Here is a 27,830-nt window from a genome sequence, read left to right on the forward strand (position 1 = left end):
TATGTGAATATATACTAATATACCATTATTTGTTATCACTTTAAAAAGTATTTTTTTTATAATGTTCTTACTAATATGGTTTCAAACAAATCTTACTTATTTTTTTAAACTTTATAAATAAATCCAAATTTTTTTTATATAAAACCTTAAAAAAAATATATACTTTAATTTATACTTTTTTTGTTATTTTTTATGATATTTTTATATAAACAAACTTTAAAATTAGTTATATACATATATAGATTAATTATTTTGTTATAAAATTTACATTACAACCAATGAAAACTTTTGTTTTTTCTAACAATGTTATTAAAAACTTCTTTTTTTTCTATTAATTTACTTTTTATTTTATTACTTTGATATTTAAAATAATAATATAAATACTTAAAAAGTAATTTTTATTTAAAAAATAAATCTTTTATTAATTTTAATTGTACATAGTTTACTATGATATTTAAACAATATTATCATAAAAATCAACCTTTTAAATATTACTACTAAATTATTATAAAAATTAATTTTTTTTTTCAAAATTAATTTCATGATTAAAAGTACATTTCTTTGAAACCAATATATTTTTAGCTAATAAAGTTTAATAAGAAGTACTATAAGATAAACTTTATAAATATTTTTATTTTTAAATAACTTTTCTTAATAACAAAATCTCCGGAATAGAATTATTATTTCCAAAAGAAATGCTTTCTATATATTTTTTTAACTTTTATATCCGTAACATTAGCAGAAATATTTTTAAAAGTGTAATATTATTAATAAGTTAATAATTAGCACATTTATCATTAGAAATTATTTATTAATAGAAGAGATTTAATTAGTATTATCTGTTAAAATATCAATTTTTGCATTTTGTTTAGCTTATAATTCAAAGAACATTTTTAATAGCTTATAATACTAGCTAATGAACTTTCTTTTTTTTTTAAATAACTATTTTTCTAAAGATGGATAAATATATTTACAATATTATTGTATTTTCTTCCTTATTTTCATTTATATTTGTATTACCAATAACTTTATTAATGATAAGAAAATTAGTTAAAATAAAAAAATGGCACATTAATTTTAGATATTTAATGGTAATTTTTGTGTTGCTTCATTTTATAAAAAACTTACTTACAATAATTCAAGGATTGGTAAGTTATTATGAACAAAATATGAAATTATATTGGTCATTATTAACTACAAATGATATAGATAAAATTTATCTTTATATTAGTAATATAAGAATATCCGTAAATATTAATATAAGAGAAATAATAGGACTAATTATTATAGAAAGATTTTTTGCTACAAAAAATAGAAAAAAATATCAAAATATAAAGAATATTAAAGAATTGGTTATTTTAACAATTATTCTTCTTACAATCTCAATTATTCTTCCAATATTTATTGACACTGATATAAATGGAAAATTATCTTATGCTATTACATTTTTAATAGTTTTAGATTTGATATATATAATTTCATATTTTTTTATTGTACGTAGAAATATTAAATTACTTTCAATGAAAAAAAGTATTACAAAGACATTGGATGAAAAATTTCAAATACGTGAAAATATTCACATAGCAAAAGCTATATTTCCAATAATGATTATATCTATTTTTATCCAATTTGTATCAAATATTATTTTACTTTTATTGTTTTATTTTATCAAATCAATAGAATTAACAGGAATCACAACTATAATTTATTTATGTAGAGATTTTCTTATTGCAACATCTTATATATATTTTTTAATTATTAAATCATATTTTGATAATAATATATTTCAAAACAAAATAACTCAACAAATTGATAAAAATCAAGTACAGAAAAGTAAAGTTTTACCAACTGAAAATAATGTAATGGAAAATGGAATAAAATTTGATATTATAAAAAAAAATAATGTTGTTCATTCTTTGAAGAGTAATACATATTTTGAAATATTTACAAAAGATTGGTAATTGGTTGATAAATTTAATATAAACGTTTTAAAATTTTTTGTTACAATACTATAAATATTAATAATATTTAATTTAAATTGCTTTTTTATTTTTTTATATATTCAAAATGATAGTTTAAAATATTTTAAAATGAATATTTGTTTTATTATAATTTAATTATAAAATATTTTATATCTATTTTTGATTAATACATTTATAAAAAATTTTTATATAAAATTAATTGCTGTATTTTAACGTTAAATTTATAAGGTTTTTTTGTAAAATTAATTACTTATTTAATTTCTGCTTAATAAAAAGTTAACAATTTTATAAATTACAATATTATTATATTCAAAATATTTATTGGTAAGTGTAAAAATTTTATAATTTATAAAATTAATTGCAAAGTTTATATATACGCCGTTGTAATGTTCTATTTTCATTGCATCAGATAACTTCAGTAATATAAGGAAAAAGAATATTATTCTCAATAAAATTATTTTATTTAAATTTCTAAATAAAAAATTAACACTTTTGTCCACTTAAAATGATAATACTTTTAAATATAATTATTTTTATATTTATTATCTTTTTTAATTGTTGTAATTTATATTAAAGTGATTTCTTTTAACAAATAAAATAAATTATATTAATATTATTAAAAAATCCTTTCATATAGTTTTCTTCGTTATTAAACATTTGTACTTTTAGTTTATTTCTATTAAACATTGTTATTTTAAAAAAAAAGAAAAATTTTGTCATAACAAAGAAAAAAATATATTAAAAAAAAACTTTATCTAAGTACATCAATCCCATATTTTTTGATGCATTTATTGTAAAAAGCATACAATTGTTAATCAATCAATAGTAAAGAAGCTGTAAAGTTTTCTAATTTTGTATGTTCTTTTTTTTAATAAATTTTTTAAAAATATAACTTTTTCATATATAAATACATTCATTAAATATTCTTTTTTTTTGCAAAATTATCAACAATAATTTTTTTTTAAATTTTGATACACATAAACATTAAAAAATTTATCATTTAAATTAATAAATTACCATATTTTTTTTTAAATTTAAAATTAACATAAAAAAAACATAATTTATTTAAAATATTTAACTTTAACCTTCATCTTTATTTTATAAATTTATAAGTTATTCTTTAACTCATATTAAATAAATAACAATTTAATTTTTTTTTTTTGATATTTAAAAAAAACAATTGTTTTAATGCTCATTAAAAAGTCATATGTTTTACAAATAATATTTTTATCTATTTTTAAAATATTTATAGTTAATTGAAAAATATCAATTGACATTTAAATTTTTAAAACAAATTTTAAGTATCATTTCAATATATCTTCTAAATAACAAAAATATTTTCAGAATATTTGTTAAACAATATTATAACTTAAAAGACAGTTGGTATAGAATATCAATGAAAAAATAAAATGAACTTTGAAAAACGACTTATGAAAAGTTATATACTAACTTCTTTTTTTTTTTTAATATAAATGAAGCAACAATGTAGGAATAAAAAATTGTTATTTATATTTTTTGTAAAATAATATTATAAAAATATTTTCTAATTATGTTTTTAGAATATTCTTATATATCCTTAATATTTGATTATTGTATGAATATTAATTGTTAAAAAATTGTTTAAGTTTATAAAACATTTACTACTTTTATCAATTTTTAATTGATATATTTACTAATTCAAAATTTTTATTACAAAAATAATTGAAAATAATTTTATTATAAAAAAAACATTTTGATATTATTTTTAATTATTATATTAAATGTATTATTTAATAATATCCAAATGTAGCTAATAATATATAAATTAGCAACTACCTATAATGTTGTATTTTTTTCAACTATACACTTTATTCCAACTTTATTCAAAATAAGATTTTTTATACACTGCATCTCTCTTTTTTTTTAATATATATTTTTCTGTAATGAATCCTTCTTGTGGTAATGTTTTTTATTTTAATAAATTCTTATCTAAATTATTTGTTTTTTTATAGAACAACGCAAAAGATCCAGCAATTATGAGTCTGATGATGATGAAATTCCCATTAAAACATCAAAAAATGAAAATACTCAAAGTAGTTTAGAAAAGAAGATTCTTGAATTGTATTCAGAAGATGAAAATAGTGATACAGATACACATCGAATATCATCACCAACATCTGATAATAATATTTCAAATAATGATGATGAAAGTGTTGATTTAGATTACATAAGAAGTTTAGATTTTGATGAATTAACTGATAATCAGAAGAAATTTTTTTCACAAGAAGAATTAGAAGAAATGGAAAAAGATTATCAAAAAAGGTTAATTTCTTCACTTCCTGTGTATTATGCTGGAATATCGGGATGTCGTAGTGTTGAGGAATACAAAACATTAAATCGTATTCAAGAAGGTACATTTGGTGTTGTATTTAGGGCACAATGTAAAAGAACAGATGAAATTGTTGCTATGAAAAAATTGAAAATGGATAAAGAAAAAGATGGGTTTCCAATAACATCTATAAGAGAAATAAATATGCTTCTTAAATGTGGTTCTCATCCTAATATTGTAAATGTTAAAGAAATTGTTGTTGGTGATAATATGGATAGTATTTATATGGTTATGGAATATGTTGAACATGATATGAAAAGTTTATTAGATTATTTAGCGCAAAGAAATAAACACTTTACAATATCTCAAGTTAAATGTTTAATGAAACAACTTTTAGCAGGTTTGGAGCATTTACATAGTGAATGGATTTTGCATAGGGATTTAAAAACTTCTAACTTACTAATGAATCATCGTGGAATTCTTAAAATAGGCGATTTTGGTTTGGCACGAGAGTATGGAGATCCACTGGAACGTTATACTTCTATTGTTGTTACATTATGGTATCGAAGTCCTGAATTGTTACTTGGAGTAAAGTATTATTCTACTGCAGTTGATATGTGGAGTACTGGATGTATATTTGCTGAATTTTTAACGTTAAAACCACTTTTTCCTGGACGTGGAGAAACAGAACAAATTACAAAAATTTATGATATTTTAGGAACTCCAACAGAAAAAATGTGGCCAGGATATTCAAATTTACCTTTAGTTAAAAAATGGTCTCTACCAAATCGTTCATATAATCAATTAAAATCAAGAATAAATGAAAAAAGTCTTACAGAAAAAGGATATAAATTACTTAATAAGTTTTTAACTTATGATCCAGAAAAACGTATTACAGCAGAAGAAGCATTAAAACATGAATGGTTTGAGGAGGCTCCTTATGCTGTTAATCCAGATTGTATGCCAACATGGCCAGCTAAAAGTGAATTAAGTCGTGTACCAAAAGGATCACATAAAAAACCACCAAATGTAAAAATTAATAGAACATCAGAGGAACTAGAATTACTAAAAGGTCTAAATGTGAATCCAAATAATATTAAATCAAGTGGTTTTGCATTACGTTTTGACGCACCAAAATTTTAATATTACAATTTTCTTTTATTTTGTTAATTATTCTCATAGATAAATAATTTTTTTTTCAATTTTTTTTTTAAAATATTCGTTTTGACGAATTTTTATATTGTAAAATTATTAATAAATTATTATTTTAAAGAATGTTTTATATATCAAAAAAATTATCATTTATGTTACTTCGAAAATTTTGTTCACTTACCAAACCAAAACGTGAATTTATATATTTTCATGAAAAAGAAAATTGGCCAAAAGAATTGATTAATAATATAGAAACAAATTGTTTTGTTTCACCAGATTTTATAACAGAAAAAGAAGAAGAATCATTAATGAATGAAATAACACCACATATGAAACGATTAAAATATGAAAGAGATCACTGGGATGATGTATGTAATTGTTATTACATTTTTTTTTATCAAAGAATATTTTAGGCAATATATCTTTTTCGTGAAAGGGAACAACGTAATTGGAATAAAGAAAATGAAATTATTATAAAAAAAGTTATAGAAAATTCAATACCTAAAGAATCAGAACATTTATCTTATATTCATATATTAGATTTACATAAAGATGGTTATATAAGACCACATATTGATAGTGTTAGATATTGTGGTAATATTGTTACAGGTCTTTCTTTACTTTCTGATTCAGTTATGAGACTTATCAGTAAAGATAGAAAATATATGTTTGATTTATTTTTACAAAGAAGAAGTTTATACAAATTATCTGGAGCTGGTAGATATGAATTTACTCATGAAATATTACCAAGAGAAAAGTCTCGTTTTAGAGGACATCAAATAATTAGAGATAGAAGAATATCAGTAGTATGTAGAGATTTACCTCAACGTAATACTAATGATAAAGAAAGAATAATTGAAAATATAGATTTTAAACCTTTAGTATAAATGTTTAGTTTATTTTTCTGTATAAAGTATATCTTAAATAGTTAGTTTGTTTATAATAATTTTAAAATAAATAGTTTGTAAATGTTAATTCTTTTTTTAATATTTGATAATAAAATAAATTAATATAATTATGATAAAATTAATAACTATTTTAATACAATATAATGAAAAAAAGTTTTATTTTAAAATAATTTTTTTTCAGTAAACTATATACCAGGATTTTTAAAACAATATTTTTTTTTTAAAAAATTTATACCAAAAAATAATGTTTGAAGAGTTTATATTAATAATAAAAATCTTAACATATTCTTTTACTTGACATTTTATATACAAAAATTTATATTATTAAGATAAACAAAATAATAAATATAGTTTTAATAAACTTTTAAAAATAAATTATATATAATAAATAAATATTAAAAGTAATAAAAATCGTTTAAAAGAAATATGTTATAGTTTTTTTAATAAAAAAAAATAATAAATAATTAGGTAATCATGCAGAATGTTTAACTATTTTTTTTAGTTTTATAAAAAAAATAATAAAATTTATTAAATGATATTTAGATGTCTAATTATATAGATAAGATTAGATTAATTCTAAAACTATTCCATAAATAGATTTTTTATATAAAACTATTTTACAAGTATTATAAATAGAATAAAAATAAATAAATAAAATATTGTATTTTTTAAATATAATTTTAATAAGATGACAGATTATTGACACAAAAAAAAGTAGGAAATAAAAACTGTCATATATCATTAAAAAAAAATATATTTTTAATTAACATCTTATTGCATTACATTAATTTCAAGAAATTTACAAAATATTTATAAAATATCGTTTAATGATTTTATATTTATTATGAATATATATTTATATCAAAAGTAATTTTATAGAATATCATATTAATTATACTTTATATAAATTTATTTTTAAACTTTTATATTTATAATGATATGTATACATATTTCTGTTATTATTTTTATAATTTGTACTTTAATATTTATTTATAATAATGCTTATAATAAATATTTAAAAGATATTTTAAAAGAAAATGAATCATTATGTTGTACTAGTTTAGAAGATTTAAATTATTCTCGTATTGAACCACCAATAAAAAGTTTTAGTTATGGATGGAGTCAAGAAAGTAAATTAAAAAATTATGTTGATTCATCATGTCCAATGAATGGTGTTTTTGTTTGTGCTGTAAGTTTTATTAATATTTTATATAATATAATATTTTATAGAAATCTATCAAATTCAATTCTAATTATACACATATTCAATTCTTATCTAATAATGGGCAAATACTTTATGAAAATACTGATGAGGCAAATGTATCTATTTGGGTAAGATGTTTGAATAAAAATTGGCTTATAGAAGGAAAACTTTTTTCAGCAATTACATGTTCGCAAAAATAATAGTAAATTAATTTTATTCATATTTTTTTATTAACCGTTTTTTATTGTAAAAAAAAAATATTTTATAAATATTATTATACTACTAAATAACTAAATATTTTTATTAATTTTGTGTACAGGTCACACTTGAAAATGTTTTATCATTTAATATCCACTTTCCATTTATACATTTTATTAATATACTTACATTCTTTTCACCAGTATCTTCATGTATGATTGTATCATTTTCTTGCACAAATTGAATAACTACTTTACTTCCGTATTTATGTTTATTAAGCTATAAAAAAAAAATTTTTTTTTTTTTAATTTTTATAAAAATTTATTACATAACATACACTACATTCATAAATAGCATACATAGGACATACAATTTCTTCAAAATATTTCAAACCAGAACTATTACTCCATCCATAACTTGTTGAATTTATAGGTGGTTCACTTCTGGGTAAATTATATTCATCAACATGAGGACAACATCCACTTCTATCTTTTGGATATTGACTTTTTATAGACTTGAAACAAGCAAAAGTACTTGACAATAAGAATAAAAATGAAAAGACAATTTTAAAACACAACATTAAAGATACAAAATTAAAAATCTAACAGAAATTAATAGATATATAAAATTAATTTGAAAGAAAATTACAATATGTGAATTTTACCTAAAAGGTTATCCTTTAATGTTAGACATAAAAACTAGTATTGTATATGATATCTTTTGAAGTACAGATTGCCCTAAATTACTTTTGATAATTAATATTTAAATGTCTTTTTAGATTGTCTCTGCTTAAAATTATATTAAAAAATTTCAAAAATTTAATAAAAACAAATAATATATAATTGAAATTATTAAAGAAAATTTAAGTTAATTTTAAAATATCTTAATAATTATTTTTAAAACATATTCATAGTACAATAGAAACTTTAACAATTTTAAAAATAATAAATTTTACTATTATTGTTACATTATTGTCTGAAAATAAGAATATTTTTATATTTTAATTTGTCTAAACTACAAAGTATATTAGAAGAAATGTACAATTTATAAACTTTTAAGAGATCTATATATTAATATTTTAATTCTATTAAATACTTTTAACATTTATTCGTTATTATAATGATGGAAAATTTTAAAAATATGTTTCTTATATAAAAAGAAATGAGTGTCTTGAACTAAATTCTAGAAATTAAATTACTTTGTAAAAAAAAAATTGATTTTTTAAACATTTACTATCAATGTATTTTTTTCTTATTTAATATATTAATAAAATATTATACACATAAAATAAAAAATCATTTTTAATGAGTATTATAAATAATGTCAAAAATAGATAGATATTAAGTTTCTTTGTTTGATTTTATAAAGAATTTTGTAAAGTTAGATTAATTACTAGGTAATATTATTAATTTTAAATGTTAGTTTTTTTTTTGTTTACTTGCAATGTGGCAAAAATTGTGGAATTTTTGAAGAATATTCAATACATACTGATTGTAGATTTGATTTACAATCAGATATTGAATCAGTAAGAAGCCAACGATCTAATCTAGAATCAAAAATTTCACATGTTTCTAATATTTTATTTTCTTTTTCATTTATTCCTCCAGATACAATTATTTTATCACCAAAAACTGTACAACCATGACTTGATCTACCATTTATTAATTTATTTTTCATTGAAAAAAATTTACCTTCTCTAGGATCATAATATTCACATGAAGTTAAAGCTGTTGAACCTGTAATTTCTGTTCCTCCAGTTACAATAAATCTTCCATTAAGAAAAACACCACGAGTACCATACCTGGCATGTTTCATTTTAGAACAAATATCAATCCACTCATTTCTTGTATAATCATAATACTCTGCAACACTCAAAACTTTATCACCATTAAATCCACCGGCAACAAAAAATATGTCATTAAAAGAAGATGATGCAAAATCTGATCTTATTTCTGACATATTAGATGTCTGTTTCCAGTTATTTAATTGTGGTAGAAATATTTCACAAGTTTTAAATCGCCTTCTTTCATCTTTACCTCCAACAATAATAGGAAATAAATTATGCAACATTCCCGTTCCACAATATTGTCTACTTACTTGTCCACTACATATTTCTTCCCAATCAAGAGTTTCTAATGAGAAACGATAACAACTTGATCTTTTATATTTAATATGACTTGTACCACCTAAACAATAAATATAAGATTCATTTGAACATAAACCATGCATTGATAATGGTGGTAAATTTGTTGATAAAAATGATGGACCATAATACCATCTTTCATCACTAGGATTAAATATTTCACATTCATTTGTTATTCCTAATGAAGAGACACCCCCAATATTAAGAACTACTCTATTAGGGTAACGTTTTGTAATACCAAAAACTTCAGAACTTCCAATTTTTGATACTTCATTACAAATATTATATAAATATAACCATAATTGGTCATTTTTTTTTTCAGGAAAATTTTTTATTCTTGCTTCTAAGTATGATGAAAGTATTGAGTAATCATTAGATATATTAATATTTGTTAAAGGATTTAAAAGTAAATTTAATATATCTTCCTCATCTAGTAGTAAATATGTTTTATTTAAATAAAGTTTGTTAAAAATAAATGATATTCTGGTAAAAAGTTTTTTTGAAAAATTTATATCTCTCATTTTTGTTAACATATACATAATAACAATATTATCATCAGTTATTCTAACCCATAATTCATTAACTATTTTTGTTGTTGATTTATCTAAAAAAAGAAATGTTGAAACATCAAATAATTCAATTAAAATTTGTTCTTTTAAACTTTTTAAAATATTTATTTTACTATTATTATCTTTTTTGAGAAGAATTAAAACGGCATCAAAACCTTCTTTAACTACAGAATATAATTGTAATTTTCTATGATCTGAAGGTAAGTATGGACCATTTAATAGTCGATTAAAATATTGACTATTTGATGTCAATATATCAGTTGGATAGTATCCTTTTACATTATTTGCAAATGTTATTTCAACATTTTTAGCCTCATTTTCATAAACTTCAATAATTTTCTTTTTTAAAATATCTTTATTTCTTGAATCCTCCTTTAGATGTTTTTTAATTATTTTTAATATAGCTGAACATTTAGATATATTTTTTGTATCATGATGACCAATACTACCTTTTGAAACTAATTTAAAAGAATTACAATGTCGGGAGGTATTCTTTTTACATGTTTTTAATTTTGATACTCCCATTACTTTTAATCACTTAAAAAAAAAAAAGAAATAAAAGTATAAAAATAAAAATTTTAAGATTATAGTAAATTAACCTCACTTTATAACATGTCATTTTTATATAATTATAAAATTTTAATATATATATACTAGAAAATGTAAAATTTTGGGAAGATGTTTATTTAATTGTTAACTTCATAAAATATTTAATGCTTGCTTTTATCATATTTATTATATATTGTATACCTTGATGTTTTCCTAGTTTATAATATTAAAATTTTAATATATATTTTTATTTTATCCTATATATTATTAAAAAAAAAAAATTATGCAAGATAAACGTAGTATTCGAGCAAGATATAAGGATATTTCTAGAATAATATTTTTTAATGATTATTGTCAATCTTCTAATGATAATGAAGAATCATTACCACAATTTCCACCATCATATTGTAGTGAGGTATAAAATAATTTTTTTTATAATATATTGTATTTTTTTTTAGAGTCTTAGAAGTATAAATAGTACAATTACAATGGATAGTACAATTAGTAAATGTGATAGTCAAGTAATGATTAATGGTTCAATGGCAAAAGTAAAGAAAAAAACTTTATTTCAAAAATTATCGTTTACTTTTTCTCGTTCTTCATCAACTACCAGTGATAAAATTATTGAAAATAATAGACAAAAAAAAGAAGAAGATGTTTGATATATTGATTTAGGTTAAATTTCACATGTATAAATTGTTTTCATAGTTTTTTTTTCAGTCAATATTTATTTTCAAAACAAATTGTTTTTTTTTTGTTGTACTTATTGTCCTAATTGTTAAAAAAAATTATGTAAAGCTATTAATCATGTAATAAATATTCATAATTGTAAGCTAAATATTACGGTATGGCAAAAAAATTTTTATACATTCATGTGAAAAGTTTATTGATATTATTATATTTACTTATATTTATGATAAATGATTACATGATTTTTGTTAACTCTAAATATCATAAGTCATATATTGTTATAGTGATGCTTTTATAGTTATTATAAAAGTTAAATTGAATGGTATTTAATTCACTTGAAATAAAATATATTGAAAAATAAAATATTTTACATTAATTCTCTAATATTTTTTATGAAAAAGAAGAATAGAAAAATATTAAGAAGATTTAAAATATCAATATTTTAAGATAACTCTTGATGACAAAAAAAAAAACAGTTTATACGACTTAAAAGATTTTTATAATGGAAAACTTTCCATTTACGTATGGATTATCATTCTAAATAACCATAACAATCAAACAATTTTTTTTCAATATATTTACATTTTTCTGTTGTATCTTTGTCCAAATTTAAAATTTCCTTGATATATGATTTATCATAAGAAATTTCGTCTGTTACTTTTTCAATTATAGTAGATAATTTGCTTTGATAAAAAGGATCTGGTGTATGTTCAGGTTTATATCGATTATTATGAGATTCTAGCATCATTGTATCAATATAAGAATCCATAAGTGATATATCATTTGTTGTCAAACTTTCAATTATTTTGTTTTCAGAAGGAATATCAATTAAGTTTATACTTTCTTTAAAAATAGAAATAAATGTTATTAAAATTGGTTCAGATGAATCTTTACAAATTCCAGGAAACATAACAACTAATTTAGGTTTAGAATTTTTACTAAGAATTCTACTTCCTATAGCCACAACATTATTACCAATCATTGCTTCAATTAATTTTTCACCACGATTTGCTAAATCAGAATTAGATTTATCAAGAAAATAATGGTAAACTGGAGATTCAAGAAAGGATAAGTCTATATCACTTATAGGGGCAAATTTTAATAATTTTAAAGATTTTATTCCTGGTTCCATACTGTGATAAAGTTGATCAAAAAAATTAAATGGTACTAATTGATTACCATATTGATATGCATCAATAATACAATCAGATTCAATTTCTTCATCTTTATCATTTTTATATACATATGTTCTTTTCAATTTTTTATCATTATCTTGGCCAATTGTTTTATTAATATTAAATTTATCTTGAATTTTAACTTGATTAACATATCCAATTAATGGAACAATGTAATCTTCATCAATTATAAAATTAATTTTTGCATTTAATGGTTTAACAGTTGATGTTACAAAATATTTAACATGTTCTAAACTTTTGTCAAATGAAAAACATCTATCTGGTGAAATTAATTTAAGATATGAAATGGATATTGGAGATAAGTTATTTGATTGATTATTAATTTCAACACCACTAAAAAAATTAAATAATTATATCTAAATAAACGTACAACAAATAAATATTTAATAGAAATTTTGATATACATAATTCAAAATCATCAATTCGACTATTACTTCCTGGTTGCAATGATAAATCACTTATTATAAGTACATTTATATTTTCTTTCTTACGTAATCGTGTAGATATTTCTCTTGATGTAAAAGTTTCAATTATCTTAACAAAAATATCATTACACTCAATATTTCTAGAATAAACAAGTTGTTTTATAATTTTTTTTATGTTAAAAAAATGTTCCTTAGTAATATCAGCAGTTAATGTTATAGCATCTTTAAAGCATGGTATATTAATATATAAACTAATATTATCTTTATTAATAGTCATCATTTTGTTAATAATTATTTTTTCAAGTATATTTTTTCCTTTATCAAATGAAAATTTATCTTTAAATAGACCATCAAAAAAAATTACAATTGAACCTTCTAAGTAAGACATTATACACTACAAAATTTATAAAATTTAATACAACAAAAAGATATAATATATGTTATAAAACAATATAAAACTATATCTAATAAAAAAAAATAAAGACTTTATAAATCTTTAATCAACAAATGAGCACTTGTAACATCAATTCTTTTATAATATCCTTCAATAGTATCAGCAATACGAAAATCAAATTTTTTATAAAAATCTAAAGCTTCCTCATTACTTGTCTGAACATGAAGTACAATTCTTTTTATGAAAGATAATTTTTTACATAATTGAAATATATATTCCAATAAAATAGTACCTATTTTTCTTCTTCTATATGCTGGCAGTGTACCTAGTGTCATAATATACAAATCAGAATTTGTCAAATTTGATCCTAATTTTGACGATGCAATACGACATGAAACAGCACCTATTGGTGTACCACTAGATTTTAATATAACAATTCTACTAAAATCTTGAACATCTTCATTAAGAATTTCTTGGTAAAATTTATCACTATAATGTACAGGCAAAACAGATGAATTTATAATTTTAAATGCCTAAAAAAAAAAATAATAATAAATATTTATATATATATAAATAAACATACAGTTATTGTTTTTGGTGTTAATGGTTCTAAAGAAATTTGAGAATCAACAACAAAATTTAAATTATTATCCATTAATATCAAAAAAAAAGAAACAAACTAAAAATTTCCTTTAATAAATGATATAATTTTTTCTAAATTATCATCAACAAAATCTAATTTTTTGTATGCTTCTAAAGCTGATAATAGTCGTAGAGAATAATATGTAAAATTTGTAGATGTTGATGCCTGAAATATAAACGTCAAACAAAAAAGCAAGTTAATTATTCAAAAAGAAATCGCTTTAGGAGCGATTGAAAAGATGTGTCTGTAAACAAAACGTCACCTTGTTTTTTATAATTTCCCTGAACTTTTCCTTCATATAACTAATAGAGTCATTTGAAATATCTTTAAAATCGCCATCAATAGAAGAGATAGTAGTTTTATGTTCTTTGAAATTTCTCATTACATTTAAAAGATTAGTTAGATATTCTTTTTCAATTTCACAATATTTTTTATATTCATAATAAATAATTTTCTCATTAAATAATTTTTCTTTTTTTTGATTATTAGGTTTAGTGGATATATCCCTTGTATTTACAATACTTCTCTCTTTTAAAAGCTTTTTTATCTTATCAACATCTTCTTTTGTTAATTTGATTTTTTTTTCACTTTCTTCAAGTTTATTAGTTTTGTCATTTTCGTAGGCAGTAAAAAGGGCATTTTTTTCTATTTCTGGTAGTTCTTTCCATTCATCCAATAACTTTTGCCATCGCTTACTGTTGTTTTCTGGACAGTCATTTTTATTGGTTTTTTTATCCATAGAAAAATATAAATATATAATAACAAAATATTTTATTTAAAATAGACTTTATATTACAATCACCATGGTAATAAAAATATCCGATGTATGTATTGTAAAATAGATAAATATCTTTTTTTTTCTTTCATTGTATCTACGAATAAACTATTTATATTCAAATTCACATTCTTAGTTATTTTTTTGTTGGCTTCCTCTTCAAAATAAAATTAATAATAATCTTTTTTAATAATAAAATTCTTGTACATGAAATAATTACTTATTAAAAAGCAATTAAAAATTTTAAAACTAAAAAAGTAAGTTTGGTTTTTTATAACGAATAAGATTTAAATTAGAAATTTTATTATAAATCAGATACAAATAACGTCAAATAAAAATATTTGCTATTACATCTAAGATAAAAATTGTTATTTTCAGGTAATAAAGACAGATCCAATTTATATTTTAAAAAAATTAATGATTTCAAATATACTTTTTTTTTTAAATTATATATGTTATGTTGTGGAACAATAGCAACAAATGGTAAATAGAAATAGAAAAAATTAATAGAAATACTTTAAAATAATGGAGTACTGTCTAAATAATGTTTAGAACAAAGAAACTAATTTTAAAGTTTAAATTTACGAAATAATCGAAAAGTCTCTGAAAATAAATTTCAACTTTTTTTTAAAAAATTTTTTTGTTCAAAAAGAATTGTCCTATTCATATTTCTTATTTTATTTATAAAAATATTTTTTTAAAAAAGTTATTGACATTTTATTTTGGAGGAAAGCTAACAAAAAAGTATCCATTCTTGTTTCAAAATTTTTTTTAAAAAATAAAGTTTTGTTTGGTTTCTTTTTTTTGAAAACATTGAAATACTAAATAATGTAGAAATCAGTGGGTTTTTTTTTCTTGGAAGGTGTGCCTTTTTTCAAGTAAACAGAATGTTATATATTAAATGTAAAGTTTTTTTTTTAATATAAAAAAGTGCACGAGAAGGATGGTTAAAGTAATTTTTCTATGTTAACATTTTAAAAAATAATGTTTCTTTATAGTTTTATTTTTATCTATTTCTTATAGATTCTCGTGATATTTTTAATATAGTATTTTGTTACTGAAGTTTATATTTTTATAGAAATAATGCAAATTTTTGTTAAAACTTTAACTGGAAAAACAATAACTCTTGAGGTTGAAGCCTCAGATACAGTTGATAATGTTAAAACTAAGATTCATGAAAAAGAAGGTATCCCACCAGACCAACAACGGCTTATATTTGCCGGTATGTTTTTTTTTTTCAAAATTATTAAAATTTCAAATGATTTTTGATAGGAAAACAACTTGAGGATGGAAGAACACTTTCAGATTATAATATTCAAAAAGAATCTACTCTTCATTTAGTTCTTCGTTTACGTGGAGGGGTTACTGAACCATCACTTATATTATTAGCTAAATCTTATAATTGCGACAAGCAAGTTTGCTGTAAATGCTATGCACGTCTTCCACCACGTGCAACAAATTGTCGTAAGAAGAAATGCGGTCATAGCAATCAATTACGTCCAAAAAAAAAATTGAAGTAATGTTTTTTATGCTTTACATCGTGAGATGTATAGTGTTTAGTGATTTGTTGAGTTAAAATGTACTTTTATATATTTTACTGACACTTGTGATATGTATTTTTTTTAATGTTTTTTAAAATATTTTTTGTAAAATTTTCTTGAATAATTAAATTCAAGTATTTTTTACTTTTACCTTTAGGGAGTAGTTTGTAGAAATGCGTTATATGCTCAATATTTTATGTTATGATTTGTCATTTAAAAAACTTTATTTAAATAATTATCAAAAATTATGCTTTGAAGAAAGAAAAATAACAGTATTAAAAAAAATGAATTTAAATATGATATGAAATTAAGTAGTGGCTTGTTTTTTATTAATATAATTTTTTTGCTAAGAAAGTAATGGAGAGATAGTTATACATATTCATTAACAAAAATATAATACAACGTTTTCAACATAATAATTAATACTTATTTTTCAAAACAAATTTAGTAATTTTTACAGTATAAATTTTAAACTAATTTAAAATATTTATTATAATGTTAACTTTAATATTATAATATCTTTTTTATGTTTAAAATTATACAGTATAAATTAATGATATTTTTTTAAATGAAGTATTTTGTTTTTTTTTTAAAATAAAAATACATGAATCAATAATTGTTTTAAAAATAAAACATTCAACAGTAATATTTAATTTTGTTAAAGATATTTTTTATTTATTTCAAAGTTTAAATAAAAACTTTTGTAAAAAAAATTTTAGTTTAACTTTTTACTTGTTACATCTTAAATACATTTGTATAAAAAAAAGATTAATATTTTTTATCTAAAATGTTTGTTTTGCTGTCATAATAGTTATTCAATAAATAAAATATTATCTGAAATTTTAATTTAAACATGTTTAATATGGTCCTTTATGAAAATTTGATATAAAATTATTTTTTATCATTTAAACTTTAATTATGATATATTATTAATTCTTAAAGAAAAGTATATTTATAAAATCAAAAAAAAACGTTTAAAACAATTTTTCTTATGTTTATAGTATACTTAAGAAATTCAATAACAATATAAGCAAAAGAAAATTATAAGTAATGTCAATTTCTATGAAACTGAATGTAAATAAAGTCAAAAAATTAAAATTCATATAAAAAAGTAAATTATTTATAGAGGTATATACAAATTCTTTTCCGCTTTCAGTAGAATATAAAAATTTTACCTTACAAACTTATGATATTAATATTTTTATAATTGGCAAATAAGTACCATATAAAACATATTAATTTGTCAGAATTAATAAAAATAAACTTTTTAGAATATCTCAAATAAGGATCTCCTTTTAAGTCACTTACGTACTAGATTAATAAAATTTATATAAAATCATTTCTGAATTTTTAAAAAAATTATACATACATTTAATACTCAAATTTCAAAAAAAATTTCTAATATACATGTGACTCAAAAATTAAGCTATTGTTGATTATATTCAAAATTCATCCCGTTTCAAAGGCTATCGAATGACTATAGTTGCATATTCAAATTCCAAAAAAAGTTGTTTTTTTTGTCACATTTTCAGAGGAAAATACAGAAATCTAGAAAAATTTCAGCCAATTTTTATATCTCTGACAATAATAATATTATAGCAATAAAAATAAATATTCTAAACCTACTTTTGAATAGAAATCGAATGAAACCAGTCCCATCTTCATAGCATAAATATTTTCTGAGATACTGAAAAGTCGGGAACAATGAATATTTTTAAAAAATTTTCGCCTTCGTTCATATCTTGCTTCAGAATGAAGATAAATATAATTTGATTTCTGCAATCATCTTCTAATGAGTTTTCATATAGGGTTTACCTTGAAAATATTTTTATATCTTTAAAAATGTTCGAGATATAAAAAAATGATGACAATGGATTACGCGCGAAAAAATACCAAGTATAATATTTCAAGAACCATTGAAAATATAAAAATGTTTTCAACGTAGGGTATACCTTAATTTACGAAAGAAGCCCAGCGCATCAAATTTCATGCTTCTGTGACTTCATTTACTTGAGTTATCGATGGTTTCTTGAAACTTTTTTTTAAACATATTTCTTATCATATCTTCATTTTTAGAAGTCATATAAAGATGTGAATAGGCTTAATGAATTTTTCTTAAAAAATTGATCTAGAATATAATATTCATTTTTAAAATTTACAATATTATCATAGAAATCAAAATTTACAAAAAAATATTCCCCAATTTCGCCCTCATCTTTGAAACTTTATAACTCCTGAAGTTTCAATTTTTGAATATTGTTGATTATATTCAAAATTCATCCCATTTCAAGAGCTATCGAATGAATATAGTAACATATTTTATTTCCAAAAAAAGTTGCTTTTCTTTGTTCTTATTTTTAGAGATAAAATCGGAAATCTAGAAAATTTTCAGCCAATTTTTATATCTCTGAAAATATTTATGTTAAAGCTGTGAAAATTAATAGTCTAGACCTACTTTTGAATAGAAATCGAATGAAGCTAGTCCCATCTTCATAGGATAAGTATTTGCTGAGATACTGAAAAGTCGGGAACAATGAATATTTTAGAAAAATTTCCGCCTTTCGTCATATCTCGCTTCATAATAAAAATAAATTTAATCAGATTTTTGCAATCGACTTCAAATAAGTTTTCATATGGGGTCTAGCTTCAAAATATTTTTATACCTTTAACCACTTTCGAGATATAAAAAAATGATGACAATGGATTACGCGCGAAAAAATACCAAGTATAGTATTTCAAGAACGGTTGAACATTTTAAAATGTTTTCAACGTAAGGTATATTTTAAATTATGAAAGAAACACAGCGCATCTGGTTTCCTGCTTCTGTGGCTTCATTAACTTGAGTTATCACTACATTCTTAAAACCTTTTTTAAAGTATACTTCTTATCATATCTTCATTTTTAGAAGTCATATAAAGATGTGAATAGGCTTAATGAATTTTTCTTAAAAAATTGAGCAATAATAAAGTATTTATTTTTCAAATTTACAATATTATCATAAAAATCATGTTTTACAAAAAAAATATTCCACAATTTCGCTCCTCAACTTTGAATCCTTATAACTCTTGAAGTTTCAATATTTGAATATTGTTGATTATATTCAAAATTCATCCCGTCTCAAGATCTATCGAATGAGTATAGTAGCATATTCAAATTCCAAAAAAGTTGTTTTTTTTTAATTATTTATTTTTTAAAATTTAATTTTTGTTTCAGTATAAAAATTTTTATCAAATCATTATTGAAAATTTTAATGAAAATTATACAAGTTTATAATATTTAAATATTCAAAAAAAATTTTTAATACGTCAATGACACTAAAATTAAGCTTTCAAATAATAACATTAATATAAATTTTAATTGACTAATCTTATAAATTGCTTCAAAAAAATTTTTGTTTTGAAAAATAGATATAAATTTTCAAAATATTTTTGTAAATTATGAAAATGCAAATTTACTTTTTGAATTAACATTATCACTATTTGAATTTATTTTATATTAATTTAGTGGAAAAAAAATTACTGTTAATATTTAATTTTAAAAAATGATCATACAACGTTAGTTAATTATGTTTTATTTAAAGTTATTTTTTTTAATGTTATATGAAATAAATGAGTAAATTATTTGTAATCATATTTCTTGCGTTTAATTATTAATCATTTTTAAATGGTACAAAAAGTTTGAAAAAATATTTAATCGAATACTATTTATCATTAAATTTTAGCTAAATAATTGTATTATTAATATATATCTACTTTACAGAAGATAAAATTTTGAAAAATAATAAATATATTGTGAATTAGAAAAAACAATATATTGCTTTATTTAAAAATTAGATATTGATTAAGTCAGTTCAATTGAAAACTTTTGTAAATTAAGTAAAAAATAAATGTATGATTATTTATGGAAAAAAAATATAAATAAAACTTAAAGTTTGAAATATTTTAAATTTCTATTTTTTCCTTTATTTTCTTAAGTCATGTTCAAACTGGTTTTTTGAAAAGAATAAGTATTTTGAAGTTTCTTATCTTAAAGCATAAATTTAGCTATACTTCATAATTATTTCATGCGGAAGTAAAGAACAAATGATATATATTTTAAAAAATTCATAAGGATGTAGCATTTTTTTTTCTTTCAGTGAAATAAAAAATATTAATCATATTAGATAAAATAGTTTTACTGTAGCTTAACAATAATAATACAAATTTTTAATATAATATTATATACAGCTTTTTTTTGATAAAACTTTATTTATTAAATAGAAAATATATAACTTATTAAAAAAGTAAGATACAAAAAATTTTCTTTTATAATAAAATATGTGTCTTTATATAATTCATATTAATGAAAATATATTTTTCATTAATATGTAAATAGATATGATAGATTAATAAAGTTTTGTATTTGAACGTTAATATTTGTTAGACTTTTTAACAATGATTTAATGGTTTTTCAATTATATATGGTTTAAGATAGTTTTCAAAAATTTCTATTGGACAAAAATCACTTTGTGGACATCCTTTAATAAAACTGGTAACTGTCTTAAATTCGTCATACGCATTACCAGCGTACAATATTTTTATATAATAATTTTTACTTTCATTCTTCCATAATTCTATTGTAAAACTAGCTGCATAATCAACATATCCTTCACCCATTACTTTTTTTTTAAAACCTAAAACAGTAGCAAATGCCCATAAAGTATCATCATGTGCACTAAAAGCAAAATAAAGTTTTGTATCACTATTATTATTTATTGTATTTTTTATATTTTGAAGAATTGTATAAGCAAAATTTCCTCCTTTTAATCTAATTAATTCAATATCATCTGGTAAACCAAAACCTTCTTCACCATGAATATAATTTATTGACTTATTAACAACTATCTCCATCTGATTATAAATATCTTGAGTTACCCATGATGGTTGTGGAAGATTATAATATCTTTTTTCTAAACGAATATTACTATAAAGATTTCTTATTTCAGTGTATCCTTTAACTTTAATACCAGAATGTTTTGTTAAATATTCACAAAGATTTGATAATGTTGATTGATAATCTAAAAATTTTGGATTATTTCTTCTATCATCTTCTAATTGACTTCTCCTTTCACATTTAAAATTTGGATTTAATAAATAATCTTTATAATTTTTTACTGTATGAACAGGAATTGGTGTATATGGTTTAGCCAACTTTTACCATCATTTGGATAAGTATTTTTAGATTGAGCATAAAATCCAGCAAGATTTGAGTAAGCTGATACTAAAGTTCTATCAATATCTGTACTTCTTACATAAATTTGATTAGCATCATAATTTGAATTAAGAAGTTTCTTTTCTTGACTATATTTTTTAAAAAATCTTTTACCCAAATCATAATGTTGTCTCATACCTTTTTGTGTTAATTGACCTAATGAAACACTCCAAACATTTTTATTTGGATCATATTGATATATCTCTGTTGGTGGTCTATCTCCATGTCTCCATATCTAATTAAATCAAATAATTTTATTTTTAACTTTCTACTTACAATTTGAACATTTAACAAGACATTTGTTGGTATTATCAAAGAAATATTAAGAATATTAAAAATTAATAAAAGATAGAACATTTTTTTAAAAGTTTGATATATCAGAATAATTAACTTTTAAAATTATTCTGATTAAACAAAAATAATATTGTTCCTATTAATTTTTCATTCTACTAATTAAACATTTATTTATCAGTTGTTAGAATAAAGTAATTAAACTTTTTCTTTTAAAATTAGCATTATAAATATTTAATTCTAAATAAACCTAGCAACATTTTATTGTTAATATTATAAACTTTGTCTTATCATATTTTAAATTTTTAAAGATGAAATTATATGTATTTCTCAAAATTATATAATATTAAATTAATAAACTATTTGAAAATTTATTTCTTTTCTTAGAATTACATATACAACAATATATGAAATAAAATATAAAGATTAAAAGATGTATATCTTATATTTTAGTATAACTTTGTTATAATTACATAAGAATAAATTTTCAAATAGATTAGGATGTTATCATAATTTTATTATCAAAGTATGATATTCATTTCATAATTGGAAAGATTGATTGTAAATATTATAATAAACATAAATATATATTGATAATAAACAATTTAAAAAATTAATTTTTTAAATTATTCTTATAAACATTTGTTAAGTGAAAAAAATCTTAAAAGTATAAATATAAAATTATTAAAAATTTAATTATTATCCATAAAATAATTTGTGAATTCTTATCTTAACATTTTTTTATATTAGACAAACTTTTTAAATACAAAATTAAGATAAGAAATTAGATTTAATAAATAATATTCAAACTTTTCTTAATTCTTCAAATATTTTGCAATAATCTTTTTACAAAAATTTTATTCTTTTTCAAAAAATTTAGATTCAATAAATTTTTCTGCTAAAATAATACAGAAAATATTACTTTTTTTTATTATAACAATAAATATATGAATAAAAAAATTATATTATATAAATATTATTTTATTTAAATAGTTGCATATCATAAATTATATTTATTAAGCTAAAATTTTTTTATTATTGTAAAGAAATTTATATCACAATTATTAAAAATCAATTATCAATATCAATTTTAACTTTATAAAAAAGATAATTTAAAATATACATATTATTTGGTGAAATATAATGAAAACTTATTGGATATTTAGGCATTGATTGAATATCTTTTTTTGGTAATTTATCATATATATGTTTTTTTAATACTTTAGATGTACCATTTTTTTCAATATCAAAAATATATAATATTATTGCTTTTGATGGAAAAAACATCATTGTTTCTTTTTGATCACTAATATAAGATGGAAAAATATTTAATTTTTGTAAACACCATCCCATTTCAACATCTTCAAAACCATTAAACTTGTTAGTACATATATTTGAATTTCTGAATCCTTTGGTTACTAATTTTTTAATTGAACTTCTACTTAATATATAACCAGCACCACCAGACATAAATCCTTTTGGTATTTGTTTAGTTAAAGATTTTAATCTACATCCAAAATAATAATCTTTATTTGTATTTTTTTTTCTTAAAAACATTTTTAAATTTTCAATAATAACAAAAGTATCATCATCAGCTTTCAAAAACCAATCATATCCTTTTTTTTTATTTATAATAAAATAATTATCATATACATATGAAAAAACTAATCTTGTTTTTTGCCAAAGATTTTCATATGTATCATTATAATTCTTAAATACAACAGTTTCTATTTTTTTATCTGATGTTGTTAGATCACTACTATAAGAATCACTAAAAAATATACTTTTATCACAATGTTTCAACCACGTATCTTTTACACTAATTGCTTTTGTATAGTGATTTTTTGTATGTGTATATATTAAACACAATATTTTTGTATTATTTATAAAGTTATCATCTAAAAAAAATATTAATATATAATTATAATTTACCTTTGTTTATTTTCAATGACATATTATATATAATTTTATGAATAATAATAATGAATAAAAAGTAAGGAATATTTTTTATCATCATTTTATATAACTATAAAATTACTTCTGAATTGTTAAATTTTTATTTTAAAAAGAGATTTTAATATATTTTCTAGGTAATTTAAACTAATAAATTAATTAATTGACCTAAAAAAATTTTTTTTATAATGATACATTTTTATGAACGAAAAAAAATTTGATAAAAAAAAACATGATTTTTTTGTTGTTGTTGATAATTTTAATAAATTTATCTCCAATAATAATCTTTTTAACTATAATTAACAAATAAATAAATTTTGTTATGAAAGTTTAAAAAAATTAAAACATTATAATGTAATAATAAACAATAATTATTAAATATTATCATAAATTTAAATTATTTTTTTAATTATAAAATAGATTATTAACTATTGTAAATTACATATATATGTATATATAAGTTTTATGTTTTTTTTGTGTTGATAAACTAAGCAAGCTATAAAAATATTCATTTAATTTTTCTATGAGAAATGAATTGGATTGTATTCTTTTTAGTTTTTGTTTTTATCTTAATATTAGAATCTTATAAAATATTAATATGTAATCCAAAAATTGGTTATTCACATGTTAATTTTTTTGGACAAATAGCAGATATATTGCATGAAGCTGGTCATGATGTAACAGTATTATCTGTAGATATGGATTTATCCATAAAACATCCTGGAGCATATAAAGCAAAAATTATTAATTATCCATCTAGTCCATCTGTTTCAGAAATGTTTTCAAAACATTCTATTATAGATTCTTTATGGGAAAGTGATGATAATACATTGAGTCAATTTATTGTAAGTTATATTTTTTTTATGAAAAATATTAAATATAATTATTAAAGACATTAAACTTATGGGCTGATGCTATATATGAACAAGGACTTATGATTTTTAATGATAATAATTTAACATTAAATATGAAAAATGAAAAATTTGATTTTGCAATTGTGGAACCATTAAATCATTATTTTATAGGACTTTTTAAAGTTTGGGGAATAAAAAATTATGCCTTAGGTTCTGCTATTACTTTAATTGATACATTGTATGATGAATTTGGTTTACAATTTCCAGCATCTTTTATGCCAACTGCAATGAATTATTTTGGAAATAATATTACTTTTATAGATCGTTTTGGTAATTTAATTTCACATTGGATAACACTTTTTTATACTATTAATAAATGGAGTAAACCAACATTATATGAAGAATTTAATAAAAAATATGGTAAAAATTTCTTTGACATTAGAAAATCAATCTCTGATACATCATTTTTTTTTATAAATTCAAATCCATTTTTAAATTTTCCTGGTCCAAAAGTTCCAAAAATGGTTGAAATTGCTGGAATTGGTTTACCCAAACCAAAACTTTTAAATAATTATTGGAATAATATTTTATCTAAAAGAAATTATACTATTTTGATATCATTTGGTACTATTTCTAAATGTCATAATATGCCAAAAAAAATGAAAAATGTTATAATTAATACAATTAAAAATATGAAACATATAACATTTATATGGAAATATGAAAAACTAGATGATAATATTGATAGTGGTATAGATAATCTTATTGTAACAGAGTGGTTTCCACAAAATAATTTATTAAATGATAAAAGAATATCACTTTTTATTACACATGGTGGTGCTAATTCTATAACAGAACTTGCTTTTAATGGTGTTAAAGCAATAGTAATTCCAATTTTTGTTGACCAATATAAAAATGCTAAACTTATTGAAAAACATAATATTGGTAAATTGATGAAGAAAAATTATTTAAAAGTTGATGGATTATTAGAAAAATATATTAATGATGTAATAAATAATAAAAAATATTCAAATAATGCTTTATTATTATCAGAAAGATTAAAAAATCTACCAATACAACCAAAACGTTTACTTATAAATTATGTAAACTTTGCTTGTAAATATGGACCTTTTCCCATGCTTGATTTACCATCAATAAATATGGGATTTATTGAATATCATAACGTAGATGTTATAGTTACAATATTTTGTGCTTTTCTACTTATAAATACAATTTTGATTATAATAATAAAGAAGAAATTTTTAATAAAAATTGACAAAACCAAAAAAAATAAATAATTTAAAAATTTTTATAAAAAAAGTTATTTTAATTTTAATAATAAAACATTAGATTATTTTAATTAACTACTATAAAAAGTAAATAATAAAACTTTTATTTAAAAAATTACATTGTATAATAGAAGAGAACTTTTTTTAATGTAAAAATTAAATTATTTGTAAAGTATAATATTCAAAAATTAATAATTTTGAAATGTAATAAAAACTAATCAATTTTAAAACATATTATTAAGACTTATTATGTAATTTTTTTATCACTTTCTTTTTTTTCTAAGTAAAATGTTTATCATTTTTATCCTTATATCTAAAAAAATAAAAAAAATAATTAAAGTAATTAGATATAATAAAAATAATCAAAGCAACATAAGGTACTTTTCAGTTTCGGTAGGGACAAATTTTAAATGATAATTCTTATCAAGAAAAGTGATAAATTTAATTTAAAGGTAATTGATATTTGATAATTGACTTGTCAGGAAAATAATGATGAAAGAATTAGATCAATTGATAAAAAAATCATCAAGAAATTCAACTTTTTCTAACAGTCATTTTTTTCACAAAATATTATTTCCAAATTAAGTGTTTTTTTGCAGAAATAGAGATTTTTAGTTTACTAGCGACCAAAAAAGAAACCGTTGTTTTTTTATGATGCGTGGAACTAGTTTTGGTCAAATTATGTAAGAAGAAACTAGTGATTCATTCACTTGAAGGTTGATCACAAGTACTCCTTTTTTGTGGATTCTGAGTCTGGAGCTCACACCCAAACTATTGAAAGAATGTGAGGAAGTGCCAAATGGAGGAACAAGAAGCAGAGATGTACTTCTAGAAATATGCCAGACAGTTACTTTGCTGAATTCATGTGAAAGTAGAGAAATAAATAAGAAAAACCTTTCATCCAAATTTTGCGAGATATAGCAACCTTCTGGTCGTCGGAAGGAACAAGTAAAAAAAAAGAAAAAATTGACAAAATTTAATAATTTTTTAATTATTATATATGCAAAAGAATCTCTTCGACTCAAAAAAAATAAAATTTTTAATTTTTCGTACTTTTTTTTTTGAACAAAATTTGTCTCTACCGAAACTGAAAAGTACCCAACATAATTTATAAATAATAAGTTTAAAAAAAGTTAAGTATAATTTGATTATAAATTAATCTTTTCAAAAAAAAAACATATCTATTATACTTTTTTTTCTTTTTTTATACATTTTACTTTGCTTCATCTTAATGCCCTGATTTACAATTTTTTCATTTTGTTAAAATTTAATAATATAGTTATTTTAAAAAAATACAATACTGTTGCTTTATTTTATTAATAATTTATCATTTGTATTTATATATACTTTAATTTCATGACAAAAAGTACAAAAAAATTAATAAAAGAATATAAAAAATGATAAATGTTTAATTAACAATTAAATAAATTAAAAATCATCAATTTTTTGTGGAACTGCTTTCAGTCTTCATTTTGATTTAAATATTTGATATCTAGAAAAAAGATAAAATACTGTA

The 27,830-nt window shown here is 19.9% G+C and overlaps 14 protein-coding genes across 14 annotated transcripts in view; 7 read left to right on the top strand and 7 right to left on the bottom strand.

Moving 5' to 3' along the window:
- Window positions 1-1,088: 1,088 nt before the first annotated feature.
- On the top strand, window positions 1,089-1,961 carry SRAE_2000463650 (7TM GPCR, serpentine receptor class e (Sre) family-containing protein; the record flags this gene model as incomplete). The annotated part of the gene is made up of 1 exon (XM_024643531.1): window positions 1,089-1,961. One exon carries the CDS (start codon window positions 1,089-1,091, stop codon window positions 1,959-1,961), a length of 873 nt encoding a protein of 290 aa, XP_024509191.1.
- Window positions 1,962-3,904: 1,943 nt separating this feature from the next.
- Window positions 3,905-5,433, top strand: SRAE_2000463700 (Protein kinase domain and Serine/threonine-/dual specificity protein kinase, catalytic domain and Protein kinase-like domain-containing protein; the record flags this gene model as incomplete). The annotated part of the gene is made up of 2 exons (XM_024643532.1): window positions 3,905-3,920; window positions 3,974-5,433. The coding sequence occupies 2 exons, from the start codon at window positions 3,905-3,907 to the stop codon at window positions 5,431-5,433; spliced, it is 1,476 nt and encodes a 491-aa protein (XP_024509192.1).
- A 161-nt stretch (window positions 5,434-5,594) lies between these two features.
- On the top strand, window positions 5,595-6,329 carry SRAE_2000463800 (Alpha-ketoglutarate-dependent dioxygenase alkB homolog 7, mitochondrial; the record flags this gene model as incomplete). Its single annotated transcript, XM_024643533.1, has 2 exons — window positions 5,595-5,810; window positions 5,856-6,329. 2 exons carry the CDS (start codon window positions 5,595-5,597, stop codon window positions 6,327-6,329), a joined length of 690 nt encoding a protein of 229 aa, XP_024509193.1.
- Window positions 6,330-7,284: 955 nt separating this feature from the next.
- On the top strand, window positions 7,285-7,754 carry SRAE_2000463900 (Hypothetical protein; the record flags this gene model as incomplete). Its single annotated transcript, XM_024643534.1, has 2 exons — window positions 7,285-7,539; window positions 7,581-7,754. The coding sequence occupies 2 exons, from the start codon at window positions 7,285-7,287 to the stop codon at window positions 7,752-7,754; spliced, it is 429 nt and encodes a 142-aa protein (XP_024509194.1).
- Window positions 7,755-7,857: 103 nt separating this feature from the next.
- On the bottom strand, window positions 7,858-8,332 carry SRAE_2000464000 (Hypothetical protein; the record flags this gene model as incomplete). The annotated part of the gene is made up of 2 exons (XM_024643535.1): window positions 7,858-8,031; window positions 8,090-8,332. The coding sequence occupies 2 exons, from the start codon at window positions 8,330-8,332 to the stop codon at window positions 7,858-7,860; spliced, it is 417 nt and encodes a 138-aa protein (XP_024509195.1).
- An 854-nt stretch (window positions 8,333-9,186) lies between these two features.
- On the bottom strand, window positions 9,187-10,989 carry SRAE_2000464100 (Nrf2-associated protein keap1b; the record flags this gene model as incomplete). Its single annotated transcript, XM_024643536.1, has 1 exon — window positions 9,187-10,989. The coding sequence occupies one exon, from the start codon at window positions 10,987-10,989 to the stop codon at window positions 9,187-9,189; it is 1,803 nt and encodes a 600-aa protein (XP_024509196.1).
- Window positions 10,990-11,296: 307 nt separating this feature from the next.
- SRAE_2000464200 (Hypothetical protein) lies at window positions 11,297-11,675 on the top strand (the record flags this gene model as incomplete). Its single annotated transcript, XM_024643537.1, has 2 exons — window positions 11,297-11,428; window positions 11,472-11,675. 2 exons carry the CDS (start codon window positions 11,297-11,299, stop codon window positions 11,673-11,675), a joined length of 336 nt encoding a protein of 111 aa, XP_024509197.1.
- A 560-nt stretch (window positions 11,676-12,235) lies between these two features.
- On the bottom strand, window positions 12,236-13,712 carry SRAE_2000464300 (Ku70/Ku80 C-terminal arm domain and Ku70/Ku80 beta-barrel domain and SPOC like C-terminal domain-containing protein; the record flags this gene model as incomplete). The annotated part of the gene is made up of 2 exons (XM_024643538.1): window positions 12,236-13,232; window positions 13,270-13,712. 2 exons carry the CDS (start codon window positions 13,710-13,712, stop codon window positions 12,236-12,238), a joined length of 1,440 nt encoding a protein of 479 aa, XP_024509198.1.
- A 98-nt stretch (window positions 13,713-13,810) lies between these two features.
- SRAE_2000464400 (N-alpha-acetyltransferase 50) lies at window positions 13,811-14,373 on the bottom strand (the record flags this gene model as incomplete). Its single annotated transcript, XM_024643539.1, has 2 exons — window positions 13,811-14,251; window positions 14,302-14,373. 2 exons carry the CDS (start codon window positions 14,371-14,373, stop codon window positions 13,811-13,813), a joined length of 513 nt encoding a protein of 170 aa, XP_024509199.1.
- Window positions 14,374-14,397: 24 nt separating this feature from the next.
- SRAE_2000464500 (Hypothetical protein) lies at window positions 14,398-15,100 on the bottom strand (the record flags this gene model as incomplete). The annotated part of the gene is made up of 2 exons (XM_024643541.1): window positions 14,398-14,526; window positions 14,624-15,100. The coding sequence occupies 2 exons, from the start codon at window positions 15,098-15,100 to the stop codon at window positions 14,398-14,400; spliced, it is 606 nt and encodes a 201-aa protein (XP_024509200.1).
- A 923-nt stretch (window positions 15,101-16,023) lies between these two features.
- On the top strand, window positions 16,024-16,841 carry SRAE_2000464600 (Ubiquitin-60S ribosomal protein L40; the record flags this gene model as incomplete). The annotated part of the gene is made up of 4 exons (XM_024643542.1): window positions 16,024-16,039; window positions 16,275-16,358; window positions 16,409-16,652; window positions 16,835-16,841. The coding sequence occupies 4 exons, from the start codon at window positions 16,024-16,026 to the stop codon at window positions 16,839-16,841; spliced, it is 351 nt and encodes a 116-aa protein (XP_024509201.1).
- Window positions 16,842-21,104: 4,263 nt separating this feature from the next.
- Window positions 21,105-22,284, bottom strand: SRAE_2000464700 (Histidine phosphatase superfamily, clade-2-containing protein; the record flags this gene model as incomplete). The annotated part of the gene is made up of 3 exons (XM_024643543.1): window positions 21,105-21,814; window positions 21,874-22,162; window positions 22,204-22,284. The coding sequence occupies 3 exons, from the start codon at window positions 22,282-22,284 to the stop codon at window positions 21,105-21,107; spliced, it is 1,080 nt and encodes a 359-aa protein (XP_024509202.1).
- Window positions 22,285-23,289: 1,005 nt separating this feature from the next.
- Window positions 23,290-23,775, bottom strand: SRAE_2000464800 (Glycoprotein-N-acetylgalactosamine 3-beta-galactosyltransferase 1; the record flags this gene model as incomplete). The annotated part of the gene is made up of 1 exon (XM_024643544.1): window positions 23,290-23,775. The coding sequence occupies one exon, from the start codon at window positions 23,773-23,775 to the stop codon at window positions 23,290-23,292; it is 486 nt and encodes a 161-aa protein (XP_024509203.1).
- Window positions 23,776-24,701: 926 nt separating this feature from the next.
- Window positions 24,702-27,830, top strand: part of SRAE_2000464900 (UDP-glucuronosyl/UDP-glucosyltransferase family-containing protein) — a gene marked incomplete at both ends in the record, with an annotated part of 4,095 nt that continues 966 nt past the window's right edge. Inside the window, 2 exons of the mRNA XM_024643545.1 lie at window positions 24,702-25,016; window positions 25,064-26,209. Coding sequence (XP_024509204.1) covers window positions 24,702-25,016; window positions 25,064-26,209 — 1,461 coding nt within the window. The remainder of the gene's footprint in view (window positions 25,017-25,063; window positions 26,210-27,830) is intronic.

This window comes from Strongyloides ratti, assembly GCF_001040885.1.
Source record: "Strongyloides ratti genome assembly S_ratti_ED321, chromosome : 2".
Lineage (NCBI taxonomy): Eukaryota > Metazoa > Nematoda > Chromadorea > Rhabditida > Strongyloididae > Strongyloides > Strongyloides ratti.